The sequence below is a fragment of the Clupea harengus genome, chromosome 10, assembly GCF_900700415.2.
Source record: "Clupea harengus chromosome 10, Ch_v2.0.2, whole genome shotgun sequence".
NCBI classification, from domain to species: domain Eukaryota; kingdom Metazoa; phylum Chordata; class Actinopteri; order Clupeiformes; family Clupeidae; genus Clupea; species Clupea harengus.
The window spans coordinates 29,641,421-29,659,369 of NC_045161.1; the positions used below are offsets into that span (position 1 = coordinate 29,641,421).

The window sequence follows — 17,949 nt, forward strand, 5'->3', positions numbered from 1 at the left end:
CTTTCAATGCAAAAGATCTCAATTTCCATACATTGTCAATAAAATGAGCTGTGACACCCAGGTAATTGTCATTTCTGACTGACGTCCAGTTGTCACCAGTAAGGGCGACGCTGGCAGCTTGTTCGAGGAGCTGAATTTTTCGTGCTCTCTTGCCGTCATACAAGGAATGTATGCGACGGTAAATCGTAAGAATTGTCCCCTGAAGCAATTCGAATCACCTCAGACAGCCCACCGTCCTCAACTATGTTGATGGGCCGACAGTCACCGGCAACCTAAACTGCGTAGGCGTTGGTAACCTTTTCACGGACTGGTCTAGTTATTTTAGTGAAGTCGTGGAGTGTGGGTTGGCGACCATCTAACCTGGGACTGCTTTCTGTCGGGTTCTTTGCATTAAGGTGATAACTTAAAGACGAGCTGCTTCTGTGATAGCTAAATTCAGCTTGACAAATGCTACATACAACTTTAGTTTTGTCGGTTGTTCCGTCATTTTTACTCTTAAACAGAAACTTTCCGCCCAACAATCCCTCTGCTCTCTCCATCTTCAACTACCGTCTCGGTCTCTCCTATTCCTGACTGCAGGCACGCGGCGGTTTCGTGTCATGTGTCAATGCACATCGGAAGTAAACAAAGTTGCGTTAACTGCCTTAAAATATTTTATCGCATTAATCTCGGCCACAATAATAGATTAACGCGTTAACTTTGACAGCTCTAATTTTAATACATTTTATTGGCAAATATAACAATTTACATTACAGTTCGTAATACTCTCAGAACCAGATCATTCTTTGCCTGAACCACCAGTGTCTTCATGGCCCGCTTTCGCTGTTTTGCCACGTCTCAGCCTCGCCCCTTTCTCTTCTTCAGCAGGCGTGCTTTTAGCTTCTGATGGTGGTCTGTGATAGCCTGGATACCAGACCGAATTTAGCCCCGCCCACACATTTTTTGGTTGTGAAGTTCGGTCTGGCATTACTCCATTGAGGAGAAATTATCTGCGGCTCGATATCGGCCGTACCAATCAAATTGTTAAGGCGGGCTTTATACGATGATGGACAGATGATCAACAGTAACGTAACCAACCACGTCACCAACACACGAGTTGAATTCGTTTTCAACAAACATGGCTGCCGCTGGAGAGCTGAAATGTATAGATTCGAGTCCATTTAGACATTGACAGTGCATTCATTTTGAAAGAGGAACAGAGAAACGCGATTAAGGCATTTGTCAATCGAAAAGATGTTTTTGCCTTCCTTCCTACGGGATCCGGTAAAAGTGTAATGTATCAGCTGCCCTTGGTCACATACTACGTTGTTCTGATTGGTTGTAGGTAACCAATTGAGCGAAGAGGCATTTTTTCTCCTGGTTCGGTTGAAACACGCCCCATAATCACAGCCCAATGGAGCGATATCAGACTCATATTCTGACTAGAATTATGAGTATGACATCGTCAGGCTAGGTCTGTGATGCAAGGCAATTTCGCGTTAATATTTCCATGCACTTGCGCTCCCTTCTGGCACGCGCACCTGTTCGCAATTCACTGAATCTCGCGCTCCCTTCTGGCACGCGCACCTGTTCGCAGTTCACTGAATATGAATACCCCCCCCCCCAAAAAAATACATTTCTCATCGAATCTACACGATTCACGTAGGTCACCTATTTTGGTTTCAAAACGGCGAATTTCGCCGAAAGGTGAGGGATTTTCATGCCTGCATGATGGCAAAAGTATCATGTAACTCCGACAAAGGTTTACACAATATGTGGTCATAGTCCAGGCACAAAAACACAAACAAATGGCTCTGTTCAGTTAATGCTACCAGCAATTATGTGCATAAAGAGTTTTATCAGATGTGGTTGTCCTGATGTCAGTCAGAAAGGATTCTGAAAATGTAGTGATTTCATGGATGAATGTTTTCCCATAATACTACTGTCCAGTAATGTCCTAACGTGTCAGGCGTCGTCAGTCATTGTTGGTAACATTCAAGGAACCCTTCAATGATTTCAAGGTGAATACGCAATGTGGTCAGATTACTATGTAGTCTAAACACAAGGTGGTGATTGGTCTCAAGAACATAAGAGTATTGTACCGAACATCCAGGCCATGCAGAATAGCAGTGCATAGTGCAAGAGTAAGTGTACTGTTTTGAGACACTGACCTGATCATCATGAGTACATCAGATACAGTTATGTCAAGTATAAACCAGCTAAAGTTATGTAGAAAGAGGAATTAAGTGTACCAGAAAGTGAACTGACAGAAAGAGAAGTTACTTTCCAGAGCAGTTCCTGAATAGCAACCAAACCACAGACTGACCTCAAACAGTCCTATCAAATACATTTAGATTGAAATAATAAAGGGGACATGTTTTGTTTTATATGGGCTATATATTTTTTTTCATACAATGGCAATCACAAGTGACTGATGTAAATGTATGTTTCTGGTTTAAGATTAACATACCATAAAAAAACACCTTGACACAACCTACAGTATTAAGGAACTCACTCTGCCACTGTTTGACACAGATTTGGTTTATTTTTATTTCCACATTACTTGATAAAAGGCAAATGAACAGAACTGAGTGATGTATGATGATGCATAAGAGTTACATATACCCACACTTCAAAAAGGCATGTTGACAGTATGGAGAAACATAAGGCATTTTCAAACCAACCATCAATGCAAAATCTGTTCTTAAGGATGTTATACAATTTCACTTAATCCACTGTAAACAGGTATTTCAACACCACCCTTTGTGTTGTCGTGTACTGGTTAGAGTTTTTTCCTTTCTTTAAATTATAATTAGTAGTTTGATTGATGATGTTTTCTTGAAATGATTGACCGTGGAGTTACGTATACATGCTGGATTCCCAGGCGTTGAGTCTGCATTTTCAATCCATGAACATGTCCTGAAACCCAAGGAATCAGTAGTAACCCTCCCAGTGGCAAGTATTAATACACAACGGACACAAAAACACGTGCCATTTTGAAATGTTGCCTTTCCGAGGAGAGAAATGATACCAAAACAAACAAATAAACAAACAATCAAAATGATTGCAGCCCTCCTTTGGTTTCTCTACAATCTAGGCCCTACAAATTCTTTCACCAGCACTTCCATGGAACCACTGGTCAGTCAAATGACTCAAATCCCAAAGACGTTTGCTTATTGTACACCACACGCTTGTACAGGGATGCCTAGGAAACACCCGGAGGGGCTGAAAGCTCGGGTCAGACTGATCTCTCACCATTCCATCAGCAGGAGCGGGTCACATGATCAGTGGCTAGAAACCAACTGCTAATGCTCAGCTGGTTAAGACCGAGCTCTGAAGTTAGCACAGCAGAGAAAGGACAGGAAGAAAAAAAAAAAAAAAAAAAAAAAAAAGGTCAGAGAAAGACACACACACAGAAGGAATGTTATCTAGAAATCAAGACTTCTCAGAGACTTTCTAGAATTCCGTGGAAATGACAAGGAGGTCAAAAGAGAAACAGCAGCAAGACAGAATACAGGGGCAAAGCGCAGATGACGAGTGTAGGAAAGATGTGCAAGGTGAGGGCTCGGTGTGTGTGTGTGTGTTGTGAGTGTGTGTGTGTGTGTGAATGTGTATGTATATGGGGATGTGTGGAGGGTTAGAGAGGTGTCACAGGTTCTGACAGCACTGCAGTTTGTTGCCTTTCTGCCCGTCGGTGGTGGGGGGCACACTGATGTCCACTACGTTGTTGCCTGGAGACTCATCGTGTGCAGATCTGTCAGCTATCTGTTTCTGTGACACAATCCGGTAGATTTCTAGAAGACAAATAAAAAAAGTCAGCTATGCTAGGGGAGTTAATTGTGCTTTTGTTTGCCATCTCTGTGGCAGAAAGAAAAAAATGCAAGAAACTGAAATTAGCCACTTTGAACACAAGTCACTTAGTGAAGTATCATACTCTCAGATTTGTTCAGGGTCATTGAGACAAATAAAGAAAGTGACATCTTTACGCACACCCTCCACTTCATTCTTTTATCAGCATGTGAAGATTGCTCCACATGACAACATGCTAACTCTTCACAAATACCTATTTAGAACCCATTTCCCTCCTGGAGGAATTTTAACTGTGAGGTGCCCTTCACACTCAGGTCCATGGTTTTGCTGTTGGTGATGACTACAAATTGTCTGTGGCCAGCAGGTGAACCGCTGATCAGAACTTTTTATTTCAAGTGTCATGTCAAGGTCTCAATCCTTCAGCCCCCTTAGCATGGCAGACTTTCACAGGAAGTGGAGGCCATGACCATACTTGGTCAAATGCAGATGGAAGTTATGGAAGTCATTTCAAAGTGTTTGTTCCTGCAGTTTTTGGTGCGTCATCATGATACCTTTATACTCTGCTCTGATATTAGAGGCTCAGGGAATTAGATGTGTTCTGCATGCTTAGATGACATTCCCTCCTAATCATATACAAACTTGCACAACCTTTTGTTTGTCTATTAATACATTGTTGAAATAGTGATGAGCATAAGAATGATGCATTACACAAAATGACATGTTTGAAAGCTGCATGCCAATGTTGAAATAGAGGGAGGACCTACTATTTTCATAAACTCTGTGTAAGTTAGCTGAGGCTAAATTCAATCCACCTCTACCTTAGTCTCTGCCTCAGACAGTGTCTGGCTGATGGAGATAATTTCCAAACACTGTTAATGACTTAAGAATATAATAATCAAGTGCCTTGTATTATTAATTACCTTATATGAATCATGTACTTATGTAAGCAGGAACATGGCTTTTCTGTGTTTCTGCGTGTGTGTAACTTAGAATATTAGGTGCCACTTAGTCTGCATATGTACAAGAGCATGTTTAGACCAGAAGTGATAAGAAGGGTCGAACTGTGCTTCTTCCGACCTTGCAAAACTTCCATCCTTGCCTCGAGCGTCAGAAATCCACCACGTGGTTATCTCTGCTGAACGCTCAACTTCTGTCTATATAAACCTTGTGCGATGTGTTTATCATTGCTTCACTTTCAGCCTTGTGCTGGGAGTGAGCCCGTTTGCAATTGTTGTTTGTCTAATAAATATTCTTATATGCAGCTCCGGAGTCCTAAGGTAACTAGGGTGAATTTTCACCTATCACTGGCCATGTGAGCAGTTGTAGGTCACGGTATGAGAAGAGTATTCTTATGTAGCTAGCTTGCTTGCTAACTTGTCAACAACAATGAAGTTCATCTCTACAAAAATGGCACTGTACCAAAGTCTAATCCAATCAATTAGCATATGAAACAGTTTTACTCTGTTTTTTTTTTTTTTTTACAGTTAAATTTAATTAAAACCATCAAGAAATAATTTATTTTAAATGATAAATCTATCCTCCTAAAGAGGCAAGATAACAAACAAGTGATGCTATGTAAAAAAAAAATGTGGTTTACATCTTTGCTCATTTCTACTTCACCACTAACACTAATGGTGTAGTACATACCTGTTAGAATGTTCTTGAAAGCCTCTTCCACATTTGTTGAGTCCAAGGCCGATGTTTCAATGAAAGAGAGGGTGTTTTTCTCTAGAGACAAAAAAAATAAAAAAAGATAGAGAGTTATAGTTGTTGAGTGAGACATCAGCTTTGAAGCCTGTGGCCCAGAGCGAGCCGGAGGACGGAGGAGCGTGCTGCGCTAAGCTGTGCTGTGTTTACCTGAGAAGGCCCGGGCCTCATCAGTGGGCACGGCCCTCAGGTGGCGCAGGTCACTCTTGTTGCCCACCAGCATGATGACGATGTTGTTGTCGGCGTGGTCCCTCAGCTCCTTCAGCCAGCGCTCCACATTTTCGTAGGTCAGGTGCTTGGCGATGTCATACACCAGCAGAGCGCCCACTGCGCCCCGGTAATACCTGGAAGAACACACCACAGTTTAGTACGTGGCACACTGCCCATGTATCTGATATTTATGCCACTGCAATTTAGTTATTACAGAGACAATCATTTCCAGAATGAACCTGAGATGACGTGATAATCCACTGGGCTGCATTACTCTATTTCCCTCTGAGCTGTTCCTGTGTTCCAGTAACCCCCCCCAATACACACCTACCCACAGAGACACAGACACAGACAGACAGACACACACACTTACGCTGACGTGATGGCCCTGTAGCGCTCTTGTCCTGCTGTGTCCCAGATCTGAGCCTTTATTGTCTTGCTGTCCACCTGGATGCTGCGTGTGGCAAACTCCACTCCGATGGTGCTTTTGCTCTCCAGGTTGAACTCATTGCGAGTGAAGCGAGAGAGCAGATTACTCTTCCCAACACCAGAGTCCCCAATCAGCACCACTGCCCCAATAGAAAAGCAAACATGGAAGTGAAGACGATCAACAGACCAACTAAATGTGCCACATAGTTTTGTACTTATAGTAAGACACAAGCTTTTTTCCCCCTTCAGAAGAATAATTTCTGAAAAGACATGACTGGATTGAATGATAACTAATGAAAAGCAACCAGGCAGAATTCTGGTGACATCACACACCTTTCACCAACTTACACACAGAGAACAAAAAAAAGTCATAATAAAGCTGTTTAATTAATTGATTTTGGACAAATTAAAACCAAAAATCACACACTACTCTGGTTATAGCCTATAATTCCCCTGCATCATGTAAATACATTCTAATGACTTATTTCCTGTAACTTCCCCAGAACCAAATTACAAATGGCAAGGGGATGCAGAACAGTATCTGCAGCTTATCATGTCACAGAGCATTTTGTCTTGCTGGGATCTCAAAAGCTACATACTGTACCATCTTGTTTTTATTCACTGTCACATAGTATTTGCACTCACTGTAGCCTTGGCCTACTAGGGTTTTTTTGTGGCTATTTGTGTGTGAGGTAAACCAGTAATGAAAGTACATATTTTAACATATTAGGACCTCTCAGTGGCTACAAGACCACATTACTGTATGAGGAAATAGATCATCTCAACTACCCACTGCAGAATGCAGATACACCTCCCATTGCTGTGTGCCATAAAAGTGTTGTAGAGACCAGGGCAAAGGTTTCAAACCTGCCAAACGTTTCCGTTTTGTTAAGACCACTGCAAAAAGCTTTATACTTAACTTTAACAAATCTAATGTAATTTGTCACATACAATAATATTCATTTTAGTTATACACAGGAAAAGATGTTAAATTGTGTTTGTGCTATTGGATGGGGGCTTCCCAATATAACAACTACCCAACCATAGATCCTGAGCAGCAGGATACAACAACACACAACTGACAGGCGATAGCTGCACCACTCGCCGCATGTTGTACCCAGGATCCGTAAAGGCTCTCCTTCACAGTACAACATCCGCTGTCTGTAGCGCACAACTGCTAGACACAACATCATGACTGCTCAACCACCGAACCCGGGGTGCAGGATACTACAACAACAAAGCTGCCTTTGTGAGCTTTTCAATGGGGTTTTCAAGCAGGCACCTTCCTTCATCAGTGTTTCGTTGAATTAGGCCTACAACACCTCCAGAAGGCTCAACAGTGGTGTCTGCCTGATTATGTCTTTACGTGTATCGACCTTGGGTAAGACTAGTTTTACAACCAGAGAATATGTTTTAATGAGCCAACACCCATGCACAAGTGGCAGCTTCCGTCTTCACCCACCCACTGACTGAGGTTTCAGCAAAGATGGGAGAACATCATAAGTGGCTCCAACAATGAATTTAATGTGGTCAGTGTCCATAGCCATAAGTTCAATCCAGCTGATCTTCCTCGCCTCAACACCGCCATCGTAGATAATACAATATGTAGTGAAACGCTTAATTTCCTGACTCCAATGCCTGTGCATTATCACACACACACAAAAAATAGACAATAGGTAAATAGATCATATGATTGTATGTATATATATATATATATATATATATACATACATACACAAATATATATATACATACATATATATTATATATATATATATATATATATATATATATATATATATATATATATTTCTTTTTCTTTTTCTCCTTATCCAGACTATCTTCGCTATGGGACGCTGCTGTAATCTCTCCACCCGGTCTACCCGTAGAAACCCTCTGCCAATTGCACCCACCGCCACCGCACTGCCGTACACTTACTCTACCTCATACCCTATTAGGGGTGGGAATCTCTTGGCACCTCACGATTCGATTCGATTCCGATTCAGAGGTCAACGATTCGATTCTAAACCGATTCTCGATTCTAAACCGATTATATATATTCAATTCAATTTTATTTATATAGCGCCATAACAATACAATTGTCTCTAGGCGCTTTACAGAGCCCAGAGCCTGAACCCCCTTAGTGCAAGCACATTGGCAACACGGGCAAGAAAAAAAACTCCCTGTTAGTCTAGCATGTGCTGCTATTACAGCATATATATATATATATATATATATATATGCTGTAATAGCAGCACTATGCATTGACTTGAATATTAACACAATGGGTGGTGAGAATAGATGAATGTAACCATGCAGTATACTGATAGTGCAAGCTGCTAGATGGAAGGTAAAGATCACCATAGTTTCTGAGTCCAGTGGATTAAATCATTCAGTTCTCTTTCAAGATGCGAAAAGTTTTTTCCTGACCTGTATTTTGACTTGGAGACATATGTCACTATAGTAATATTAATATAACACTACTGAATATATAATACCCCTAAATATTGGCGGAGTTCAAACCTATGCAGCTGGTGTAATGTAAGGGTGGACCTGACATTGATTGAGTTGACCAGCTTAGCTTCCTCGATATTGAATCATCATGCTAGATTTCACTCACGTCTCATTACAGTAACTGACGTTCACGTTAAATAGTTCATAATGACGTATTTTTTAGACATTTGTTGATGTTATCTGGCTGTGAGACCATCTCCACACTTATGTGGCATCTGTCTTAGCTAGTAAGGGAATTGCATGTTTGTTAGCTTTAAAGCCCTGTTACATTGGTGGAGGTTCGCAAAGCATCACTCTGCATAACAAGTCAGACTATGTAGATGTTCACTGGCTAATTACAGGCTAACAGGATAATCAGATTGCAGCTAGAAGCTAACAAGAACTACTTCCAGTAAACAAATTCGAATAAAAGCTTACAAAATGAAGGGACCCATGTCACCATAATACCGCTACAACTGCCTTAATAACGGAATATCTTATATAGAATAAGTAGCCACTCATCGAGAAAATATTGTCCTGGACTGATCCAACCTAGCTTAGTTTAGATATGTGCCTGTAGCAATGAAGGTAATGGGCGCTAACTGTAGCGGACCTTAGTTACTCTAGCTAGCGAGGTCTATCTATCCTGGTTGTCAGAATAACACAAGGGCCTAGCTAAATTACTTTTATTTTATCAATTATCTTACGTATCTCATTGAGCTGTATTATGTCACCAAATTTAGACTTACATTTACTAGACTAGCTATGCTAACGTATTTGGCTGTCTGCTATTTGGCTAACAGGTAAACGTAGCGGGCGGAGTGATGTTATTTATTTAACGTTAGCTAGCAAGCTAGTAACAATATGGCAAACGCGACTCTAGCTAACAAGCTACACATATCCGCAAACGATACGGAGGTAACATATCCTCGCAAACTGAGCAATAGCCAAACAAGTCACACATTAGAAACCCGAGTCAAGCTAAAAAAAATGGTCAGACAATTCCTATATATTTCCTGCTTCCCCTTTCCAGCTAACTAGATACCCAAGTTTATGGCGAGGAATGATTGCTTTTAAAGACTTCCTCTTTTGAACTTTGGTAACATTACTGTTAGCTAGCTGGGCTGCTAGTTAACGGTAACATTAGCTTAATAGCCATGACATGGCAACAAATACACTGCCTTTCTCAAACGTGAAAAAGCCTTACCTTTGAATAAGTAATCGTATTCATCATCGCGCGTTCCCATTGTTGAATTTTTCCCCCCAAGATAAAAAATATACTAGTACAATCGGGCTGACTCAGACCGGCAGGAAACCTAAGCGACCTCGAATGGGTAGGTAGCGGCTCCTGGGCTATAAAGACTGGTGGAAAGATAGACACGGGAAGGACTGCCACTAGAGGGAGGACTTTGGCCTCACAAGATCACCGCCATGTATTTCACCTCTGTCAAATACATGTGGAAAACCCGTGATCCAACGATGAATAGTCAGCACTTTCTGTGTTGTATTTCTGGGGCCAAAGGGGATACAGCGAACCAAATGTATTTACCATTATCAGTAAGCCGACTGTCAATTGGCTAACAATCTGTGAAATAACTTTAGCTTTTTTACAATTCAGGATATTTCAAGGAAATTCCCCTTTTCAGCTATGAAAGCAAAGTACTCCAGTCAGAATGAGCCAAATATATCTGAGGAATTTAAATATCCCAAGGAGTTTCATGTGTTTAGATAAGCTGTAGCCAACTATAGTTATTGTAAGTGTTGACAGAAATTCCTCGATGCTGATAACATCTAGCAGGTCAAAAAAATGATAAACAACTGATGATGGCAGATGCACTGATAAACTGACATTTTATTCATTAAAATAATTTCCAGTATGGTTTGCAAAATGGTAACTGAGCTGAAATTGTTGGACTCATGACATCCGTAGTGAACCGTAGTGTCCCCATGGAAGCCCGCTAGAAAAAAGAAATTCACATGGATATCAGTGTGGCTTCTCTATTGCACACAATTAACTTCAAATTCATTTAATTTACAGATGATGTAAATGTTAAGTAAATATATAATAATATATAAAATAAGTATGTCAATTTATGTAAATAATGTTAATCTTGAGTTGCCGATCTGGCATTTACAATGTCTGGAAATCTTTCAGGTGTTTTGGGACTGTCAGTAGATGCTGCTCTGCATCTGGTCCATTTGGGGGATGAAACTGACACTGCTTGTTCAGCACATTATTATTAATATCTCGCCTGTTACAATACCATCCATTAAAGCAGAAACAGGGAGAGTAACATTACTCTAAACGGATGGGAGGAGTTCCACACTTTTTGAAATATTTCAGAGTGTGCAAAACACTAAAAACAACAACCTCTAGAGCTTAAGTTCATGTTCAGTTCTGAGTCTGTTGATTACTTGTGTGGATTCTGAGGCCAAGAGTAAGTTTTGATGCCCTCTCTGTGAGTCATCATTTCAGGAGGGGGGTATGTAGAAGACGTCTTTACAGGATATGATGTCACATCAGTTTCATCACTGAGGCCTCCTTTGTTTCCGAGCATCTGATGATTTTGGAAATAATACAAGCTGTCCACCTGCAGGTTGTTGAGAAACACAGTTCATTTACATGTTTCATATCAATGATTAATCTGACCAAGAACATCTGCGAAAGAGCATGGTGCTAGCAATGTGAAATTCAAAGGGTAAGTGCACACTTGAGCATATCATCTGAGCAGAGTCATATGCGTGTGATGTCCTTTAAAGTCATACCAGTTTCCCAGCCCCGCTCTCCCATTCTTGGATCTTTTCCAGAACCTTCATCCAGTCCAACCTCATCTGGTCTTCTCTTTTCACACTGTCTCTCAGGACTACAAGATGTTCCCTAAGTTCCATAAACTCTTCGTGTAAGCTATTCAGATATACCAGTAGAGGCCTCTCCCCCTTCTCCAGTCCTTCTGTCTGTCTGCCCTTCTGCATATCATGTTGCAGGAGGTGCTCATTGGTTATCACAGCCTGTCTCCTCTTGCTCAGGTTATCCATAGCGTAAGACTGGTCATCACTCCGTGTCATATCACCATGCCTGTCAGAGACAAAATAATACTCATAAATATATATTTATAATAAATACAATTATAATAAAATGTATACTTATAAATACTTAATCTACTCAGGACAGTTACTTTTTGCTGTAATTCAATGATTCAGTTGTGTGCTGTGTACATATTTGACCCTAAATAAGGGGTAATACAACTTTTTAGCCTTTAACCCGATAGACATAAAGTGACACAAGGGTCTATCATGGGTATATCAGGCAGATGGTTAAATTCAAGGTTTTCATCAGTACCAATAACTATAAAATAAACTTATATATCAACCCTACCTTGATTGTATAGGGTTTTGTAAATGTTCTTCACATTTAACTGATCCTACAAGGTCCTTTCTGGCTTGTACTTGTTCTTGCAGTAATTCCTTTGTTAAATCCAAAACTAAGGATAGAATTGTAGCACTTAAACATATATATATATATTATTAAATGTTTATGTTAGTATACAAATATTAGCATCAGTTTGTAATCACACTTGGGTCACTGATAAAGAATGGGCAACATCAAATATTATCCATAATACCATGATGCCTAACTCACCTTCATTTTGAAGGTATTGTTGATGTATGGCCTGTTTCTCCATTTTATCTGCAAGCTGTTTCATTTCCTCCTTGTGCATGGACTCAGCCCTGCTCAATGCATCTTGCAAAATGTCCATGTGCCTTTTGTAATTCTCTAAACTAAGTTCCATCTCAGCCACTCTTTTCCAGTACAGTCCCTCCGTGGACCCAAGAGAGTCTGTCATGTTCTTTAATGTCTTTTGACGTTCTGAGTTCTGCTCCTGCAACAACTCAAGCTTGTGTTTGGCTGTGCTTGTTTGAGTTTCACTTTCCTGCAGGGCTCGATTTAGGGATTGCACCATTTCCTCTGAAGACCTGAGAGCTTCCTCCAGGTACAATGCCTTGTCATCGGTAGTTATTAATCTGTCCTGCAAGGACACCACTTTTTGTTCTGTATAGAACAGTTTTTGTTCCAGGGACTGGAATTTCAGGTCTGATGCTCTCAGTTTGCTCTGCAAGGAAGTTACCTCAGAAACAGCAGGTTGCATTCTCAAGGTTTTGAGATCTGCCTCTTTCTTCATCTTAGATGTTTCTACAGCCTGGTGGAGAGCTTGGATCTTGTCACAGGCTTTTTTCAAATCTAACTTTGGTGACTCTATTTTTATTTCAGATGTTCTAAGATCTCGTTCAGCTGTGCCTATGACATTTTGATTCAGGTGAAAAACCTTGCCATTTGACACCTGTAGTTTCTGCTCAAAGGGTTGCATCCCGTCTTCACCTAGGCTAAGGTGCTGTTGTAGGATTAGTTTTGAATTACTGTCACCACCACACTGAGGAAAGTAAATGGACCGGTGTAGCTCTTGAACAATGCTCTGGTGTTTCTGCTGGACATCACCCAGCTCCCTCTTCAAGGTTTCAATTTCAGACAGCAGAGGGGCACGGTTCGCCGAAATAGGGTATTGCCGCTGGTCTCTCTGTGTATGGGAATTGGTAAGCGTAAGCATCACTACTGAACTCGGCTACTTTTAGCAAACAGAGAGGACAAAGTCTAAAACGGTGATACTTACCCTGGTTCTCCCCAAATTAAGGCTTCCATGAGTTGACATGATTGAGAACTCAGGCGGATGAATGTGTTCCCCCTGCCTGTCATGTTTATGGCTACAACCGAGAGTCTCAGATAGGTTCAGGATGTGAGATGCTTCAGAGGCCACATTATCTAATAGGGGCTTGTTGACAAAGGTCATATGGTTAGAAAAATATCAACAACATTATGACCTTACTGAGACAGGCAAGTCTATAACTAGGCCTGTATTTGTAAATGTAGGCTTAGTTATACCTATGGCTTACCTTCATTGCTGGAAAAAAACCTCTCACGTCCATTTTGCCAGTCATTTTAGGACAGCATGTCATTAATCTACAAATAGTCAGGCAATAAACAATCATTTTAGGAAACGAGGTTACGTAGCTACATGAAAAGGTTATGAATAAAGTTAACCTATCCTATTTCATTTGTGACCATTTCCTGTATATAACCCTGGTATTTTCCTGTGCGTAGACTATTTTTACATTAAATGAGCATAGCCTACAGTCTAGCATTACAACAACAAAAACAAACAAGCAGCTTTCAACGTCAATTTATCATCGCATTTGTAACTTTAGTGCATATGATTACCGGTGTCCAAACTTGAGGAAATACTCCTTTCACTTTGACACCAATAGCTAGTATTGCATGATAACATTATATTTTAGTCTGCTGTATTGTATTATTCCGATCTAAACACCGGCTAATATTTTGTGATGCTATGCTACAAGAGCTAACGACTTACTCACCTAGAATTCTGATGCAGAAGTTGAATGTAACATTGGAAACCAAATAGAATGGAGAAGACGCTGATGTCATGGCACATGCGGAATGTCATGAGTTGAAGGCAGGGTCAGGAAAGTAGTAGGCCTACCATAAGTATTAATGCTTCACAACAAAAATGTGTGAAAGACAAACTAATAAAGCCTAAACGGTAAAATGTAGACACCAGGCTGTTTTATTTTATTTATTTACTTCCATTCTTAAAAGTCTTCACGCACACAAACAAACACCACGCCCACCCACCCACTTGTTTATCTTTGTTGATAAACACAAGGATGTTCTAAACACATACACTAAAGATTCATATTTTGATATGCATTTTATATTCATTTTAAATCATGCTATGTCTCTTTATTCAAACGACTCTTCTTAAGAGAGAACCCACAGCATTTTGACCAAACATAGGCTACACGAATACAGCTAAACGTCAGAAGAACACGCTATGGATACATTTGCATGTACTGTATATCTCCCGAGAACTTCTGTGAAACACACCATACAAAGAAACCTGTGTACACACAATAAATATAGCTGCATCTCATTCACATCTGGTAATATATTTGTACAGTCCAGAATGTAGATCAAAAGCATTTCTTGCAAGCAACTTGCAAAAAAATCAAAATCAAAATCAAATAAAAATAATATTCTTCCATCCAAATGGAAAATATATTTATATATCTTTATATGTATTTATATACCTATGTACACATTCTCAAGAAAACAATTGCAAAGGAATAGGATAAAAGATGTCAAAATGAATAAAATATCACAAAAACAAAATAAACAATCATAAGGCAATGAAAATGAAAACGTACGTCAGAACTGTTTTTTTCTTTTCTTACGTTCCTTTTTTAAAAACAAATATATTGCTGCTACCGTCCCCTGATGTCATGTAATAGCAGCAGTTGACTGGCCACTGCACATGATCAATGATCTGTATTGTACATTGCTTTGACAATAGATTCCCTCCTGCAAACAAACCAGCACCCCTTTAAACGCCATCACACACACGCACACAATAAATAAATGTAACATAAACAGGAGAGACACAACTGACACCGACACCAAGGCCATGTGAACGTACATCTTAATTTAAGTATTGGAGAAGGACCATTAAATGGAGAAAAAAAAAAGTCTCACTCTTTGAAACGATTGTACGGACATTTTTTTTTCAGACAGAAAACGTGATAAGGTGCTGTCTGAAAGCAGCCTGAAATATTGGGAACACGCTTAACAAAAAAAAAAAACACTAAGTTAAGGGAAATTTGGCCTCTGAAAATGCTCTGGTCTTGGACCCAACTGCAGGAGCATCTCTCTATGCAGTGAAGCATTATCTGACCAATGACTTGAAGTAACAAAATCCCACATAATCGATTCAGGAATACAAAACTTCACTGCGACCACATGTCTACTGAGTAGTAATATAGTTCCAGAAAATGCATCAAGTTTTATGAAACAAAGCCACTAGGAGGAATTTAGTCAGTTTAGCTGTCTTGGAAGACTTTTCAAAGTAACATCTGAAGTGGAATGACTTACTATCTAAATGTATCTTAAGTTAGTGTACAGTTAGCTTACATAAGAACTAGGCTGTTTTTTTAGTTAGATAACTCATAATGGAACTCTAAGGAACCTGAATAACTGCATGGTGGTACCAGATCGTTAGTTTAGTACCTACCCAGTGGGATGGTGCCGCCTCCTCAGGTGTATAGCTTTTCATCAAGTAGAAAAAGGCCAAGGCTTAAAAACAACCTTTGGCTTCAGTTCTAGAGCTTTCCTACGTGTAAAGTGAAACACACATCATCTTCACAGTTCTATCTGAAAAGTGCACAAATAAAGCAAAAAAAACATTCACTGTGATATGAGTCAAATTACACACGTGGAGTGTCAGCTGGGGGGAGAGACCAATACGTAGACAGAAATCCATACATTATAAATGCGATAAACCAGAGGGCGACACAGAGAGAAAAAAACCCTCTGATTTCAAGTCACGGAGTTGGCCATGACTCTGTAGACACTGGACACGAGCGCTGACACCGACAGTGTGAGAGATTTGTCCTGGTGTCTTCGCAGGTGGGTTTGTACACAGATGACTCCGGTCTGCTAGGAGGATCACCTTGGGCTGGAGCCTTCATCAGCAGTGTCATTACTGTCGGGGGAGAAGCAGGGAGACAACATAAGACACACATAAGACTCCACAGCAGAGGAGTCTCAATGTTGAAGACATGAGGACATGCTAACATAAGACTCCACAGCACAGGAGTCTCAATGCTGAAGACGTGAGGACATGCTAATTAGGAGGCGAGTGATGGCGATGACCACTCAGGATGCAGCAAGACTAGCAATGTTTCCTCAGGTGCGCTGTAATAGAGATATGATGAGGATAAGTCCCCTGATTTACACTTAGCTAGTAAGGTTTAAGATGAGAAGTCCCCTTGATTTACACTTAGCTAGTAAGGTTTAAGATGAGGAGAAGTCCCCTTGATTTACACTTAGCTAGTAAGGTTTAAGAGGGTTTGAATTCAGTCACCAGGATACAGGGCTGATACTTTACTAACAGAAACTCCCATGTACATTTAAAACACTATCCCGAGGCATCTTTAGGGAAGAAATTAAGATCACATATAGACGCAGTTCATTTTAATTGGTTTGACAAAAATCGAGAGGACCCGACACAAAATAATTTTCATTTCCAACAATCCTCAGAGAAGTTACTTGTTTGATAATCGGGTTTAAAATGGCATCCTTGGACAACAAAAATGGAATTCTGAACGTGGACTGAAGTCACACGAGGTGTCTGTGGTCTACATGACGCCTGACAGACCAAAGCCAGGCGATCTGTCCCCATTTTAGGGGCTGTCAGACCTAGGAACCTGAACATAAACACTGGACAAAAATGGAAAAAATGTGTTGAACAAATTAATCTGATCATTATGGTAATAAAGCAGTAATTTTACACTATGATGATCTCTCCCTCGTGTTTTAAAACGTAATTAATAAGGAGAACTCAAGCATTAGAATTTACATGCAAACATGACTGAGGCAGCAATAGAAATCGTACTCTGATGAAATATACGAGAGCACCAGTGCTGGCCCATAATGCAGGACACAACCGGGTAGCACCAGTGCTGGCCCATTATGCATGACACAACCATGTCGTGTGCCACAGAGGTGGTCTGAAAAGGGTGGAGATGGCCCCACATGTGCTGGTCTCACACTTACGGTCTGGCTCTCCCCCTCCACATCCGCCAGGTTCTTAGGCTCGCCCCCAAAGTGCAGCGGGGAGTACACCCAGGTGCTCTCGTCCGAAGGCTGTTGTTACGCCAGGCAAACAGCAGAGGGCATCACACAAAGCAAGCCGTCGATGCACACGTACACACAGAGAGGCAGCACGGGCAGGCAAAAAGGAGGGGGGGAGAAAGAGAAGAGAAGACAAGGCAGGAGAAGAAAATTAGAAATGCAGAAAGGGGACAAGATGAGGAAGTCTGTGTGTGGGGGGGGGGGGGGACAAAGAGAGAGAACGAGAACCAGTAGGGCATACTGGTATGAGCAAATCAAAGACATAACACCATATACATTCATGCATTCAAATTGATTCAAAGTTGGACATTCTAGAGGGTTCTACTGGAGGGTTGTGCGTTGGCGGTCTACATGAAATCAACAGCCCCCATTTTGTCCTTGCAGCAAGTGGGGGTGAATTCAACAGGACAGGGGAGTGTCGGGAGCAGTGTTGCTACAGCCAGGAAAAGAGAGAAATTAGGTGGGTAGGAGGAAAAGGTGCCAGAACAGCCAACAGCAAAGGGACTGCAAACCATTAGGTTCTCAATGGGAGCTCTGTGCTCAGGTCAGAGGGGGAGGGG

At 40.9% G+C, this 17,949-nt stretch overlaps 2 protein-coding genes across 7 annotated transcripts in view; both read right to left on the reverse strand.

Moving 5' to 3' along the window:
• Positions 1-2,504: 2,504 nt before the first annotated feature.
• On the reverse strand, positions 2,505-9,974 carry LOC105889693 (ras-related protein Rab-11B). Its single transcript, XM_012815599.3, has 5 exons — positions 9,836-9,974; positions 6,080-6,275; positions 5,647-5,840; positions 5,437-5,517; positions 2,505-3,773 (listed from the first exon to the last, which is right to left on the reverse strand). The coding sequence occupies exons 1-5, from the start codon at positions 9,873-9,875 to the stop codon at positions 3,628-3,630; spliced, it is 657 nt and encodes a 218-aa protein (XP_012671053.1). The 5' UTR covers positions 9,876-9,974; the 3' UTR covers positions 2,505-3,627.
• Positions 9,883-17,949, reverse strand: part of pip5k1ca (phosphatidylinositol-4-phosphate 5-kinase, type I, gamma a) — a 39,126-nt gene continuing 31,059 nt past the window's right edge. For 3 of the 6 annotated variants that reach the window (XM_042708973.1, XM_042708971.1, XM_031574765.2), the window contains 7 exons: positions 17,312-17,401; positions 13,576-16,238; positions 13,296-13,454; positions 12,269-13,202; positions 12,005-12,110; positions 11,395-11,704; positions 9,883-11,219 (listed from right to left, as the gene is read on the reverse strand). In XM_042708973.1, the coding sequence (XP_042564907.1) occupies positions 16,236-16,238; positions 17,312-17,401 (93 nt within the window). In that variant the 3' untranslated portion in view covers positions 9,883-11,219; positions 11,395-11,704; positions 12,005-12,110; ... (1 more) ...; positions 13,296-13,454; positions 13,576-16,235. Of the gene's footprint in view, positions 11,220-11,394; positions 11,705-12,004; positions 12,111-12,268; positions 13,203-13,295; positions 13,455-13,575; positions 16,239-17,311; positions 17,402-17,949 lie in introns of those variants that run through there. The other 3 variants (XM_042708972.1, XM_042708975.1, XM_042708974.1) reach the window with 3 other exon arrangements.

Excerpts from the sequence above, each read along its gene's own strand:
- LOC105889693 (XM_012815599.3), bottom strand. The coding sequence starts at position 9,875 with ATGGGAACGCGCGATGATGAATACGATTACTTATTCAAAG. Across the intron at positions 6,276-9,835 it reads ATACGATTACTTATTCAAAG|TGGTGCTGATTGGGGACTCT; the intron begins GTAAGGCTTTTT and ends CTATTGGGGCAG. Across the intron at positions 5,841-6,079 it reads TACAGGGCCATCACGTCAGC|GTATTACCGGGGCGCAGTGG; the intron begins GTAAGTGTGTGT and ends GTGTTCTTCCAG.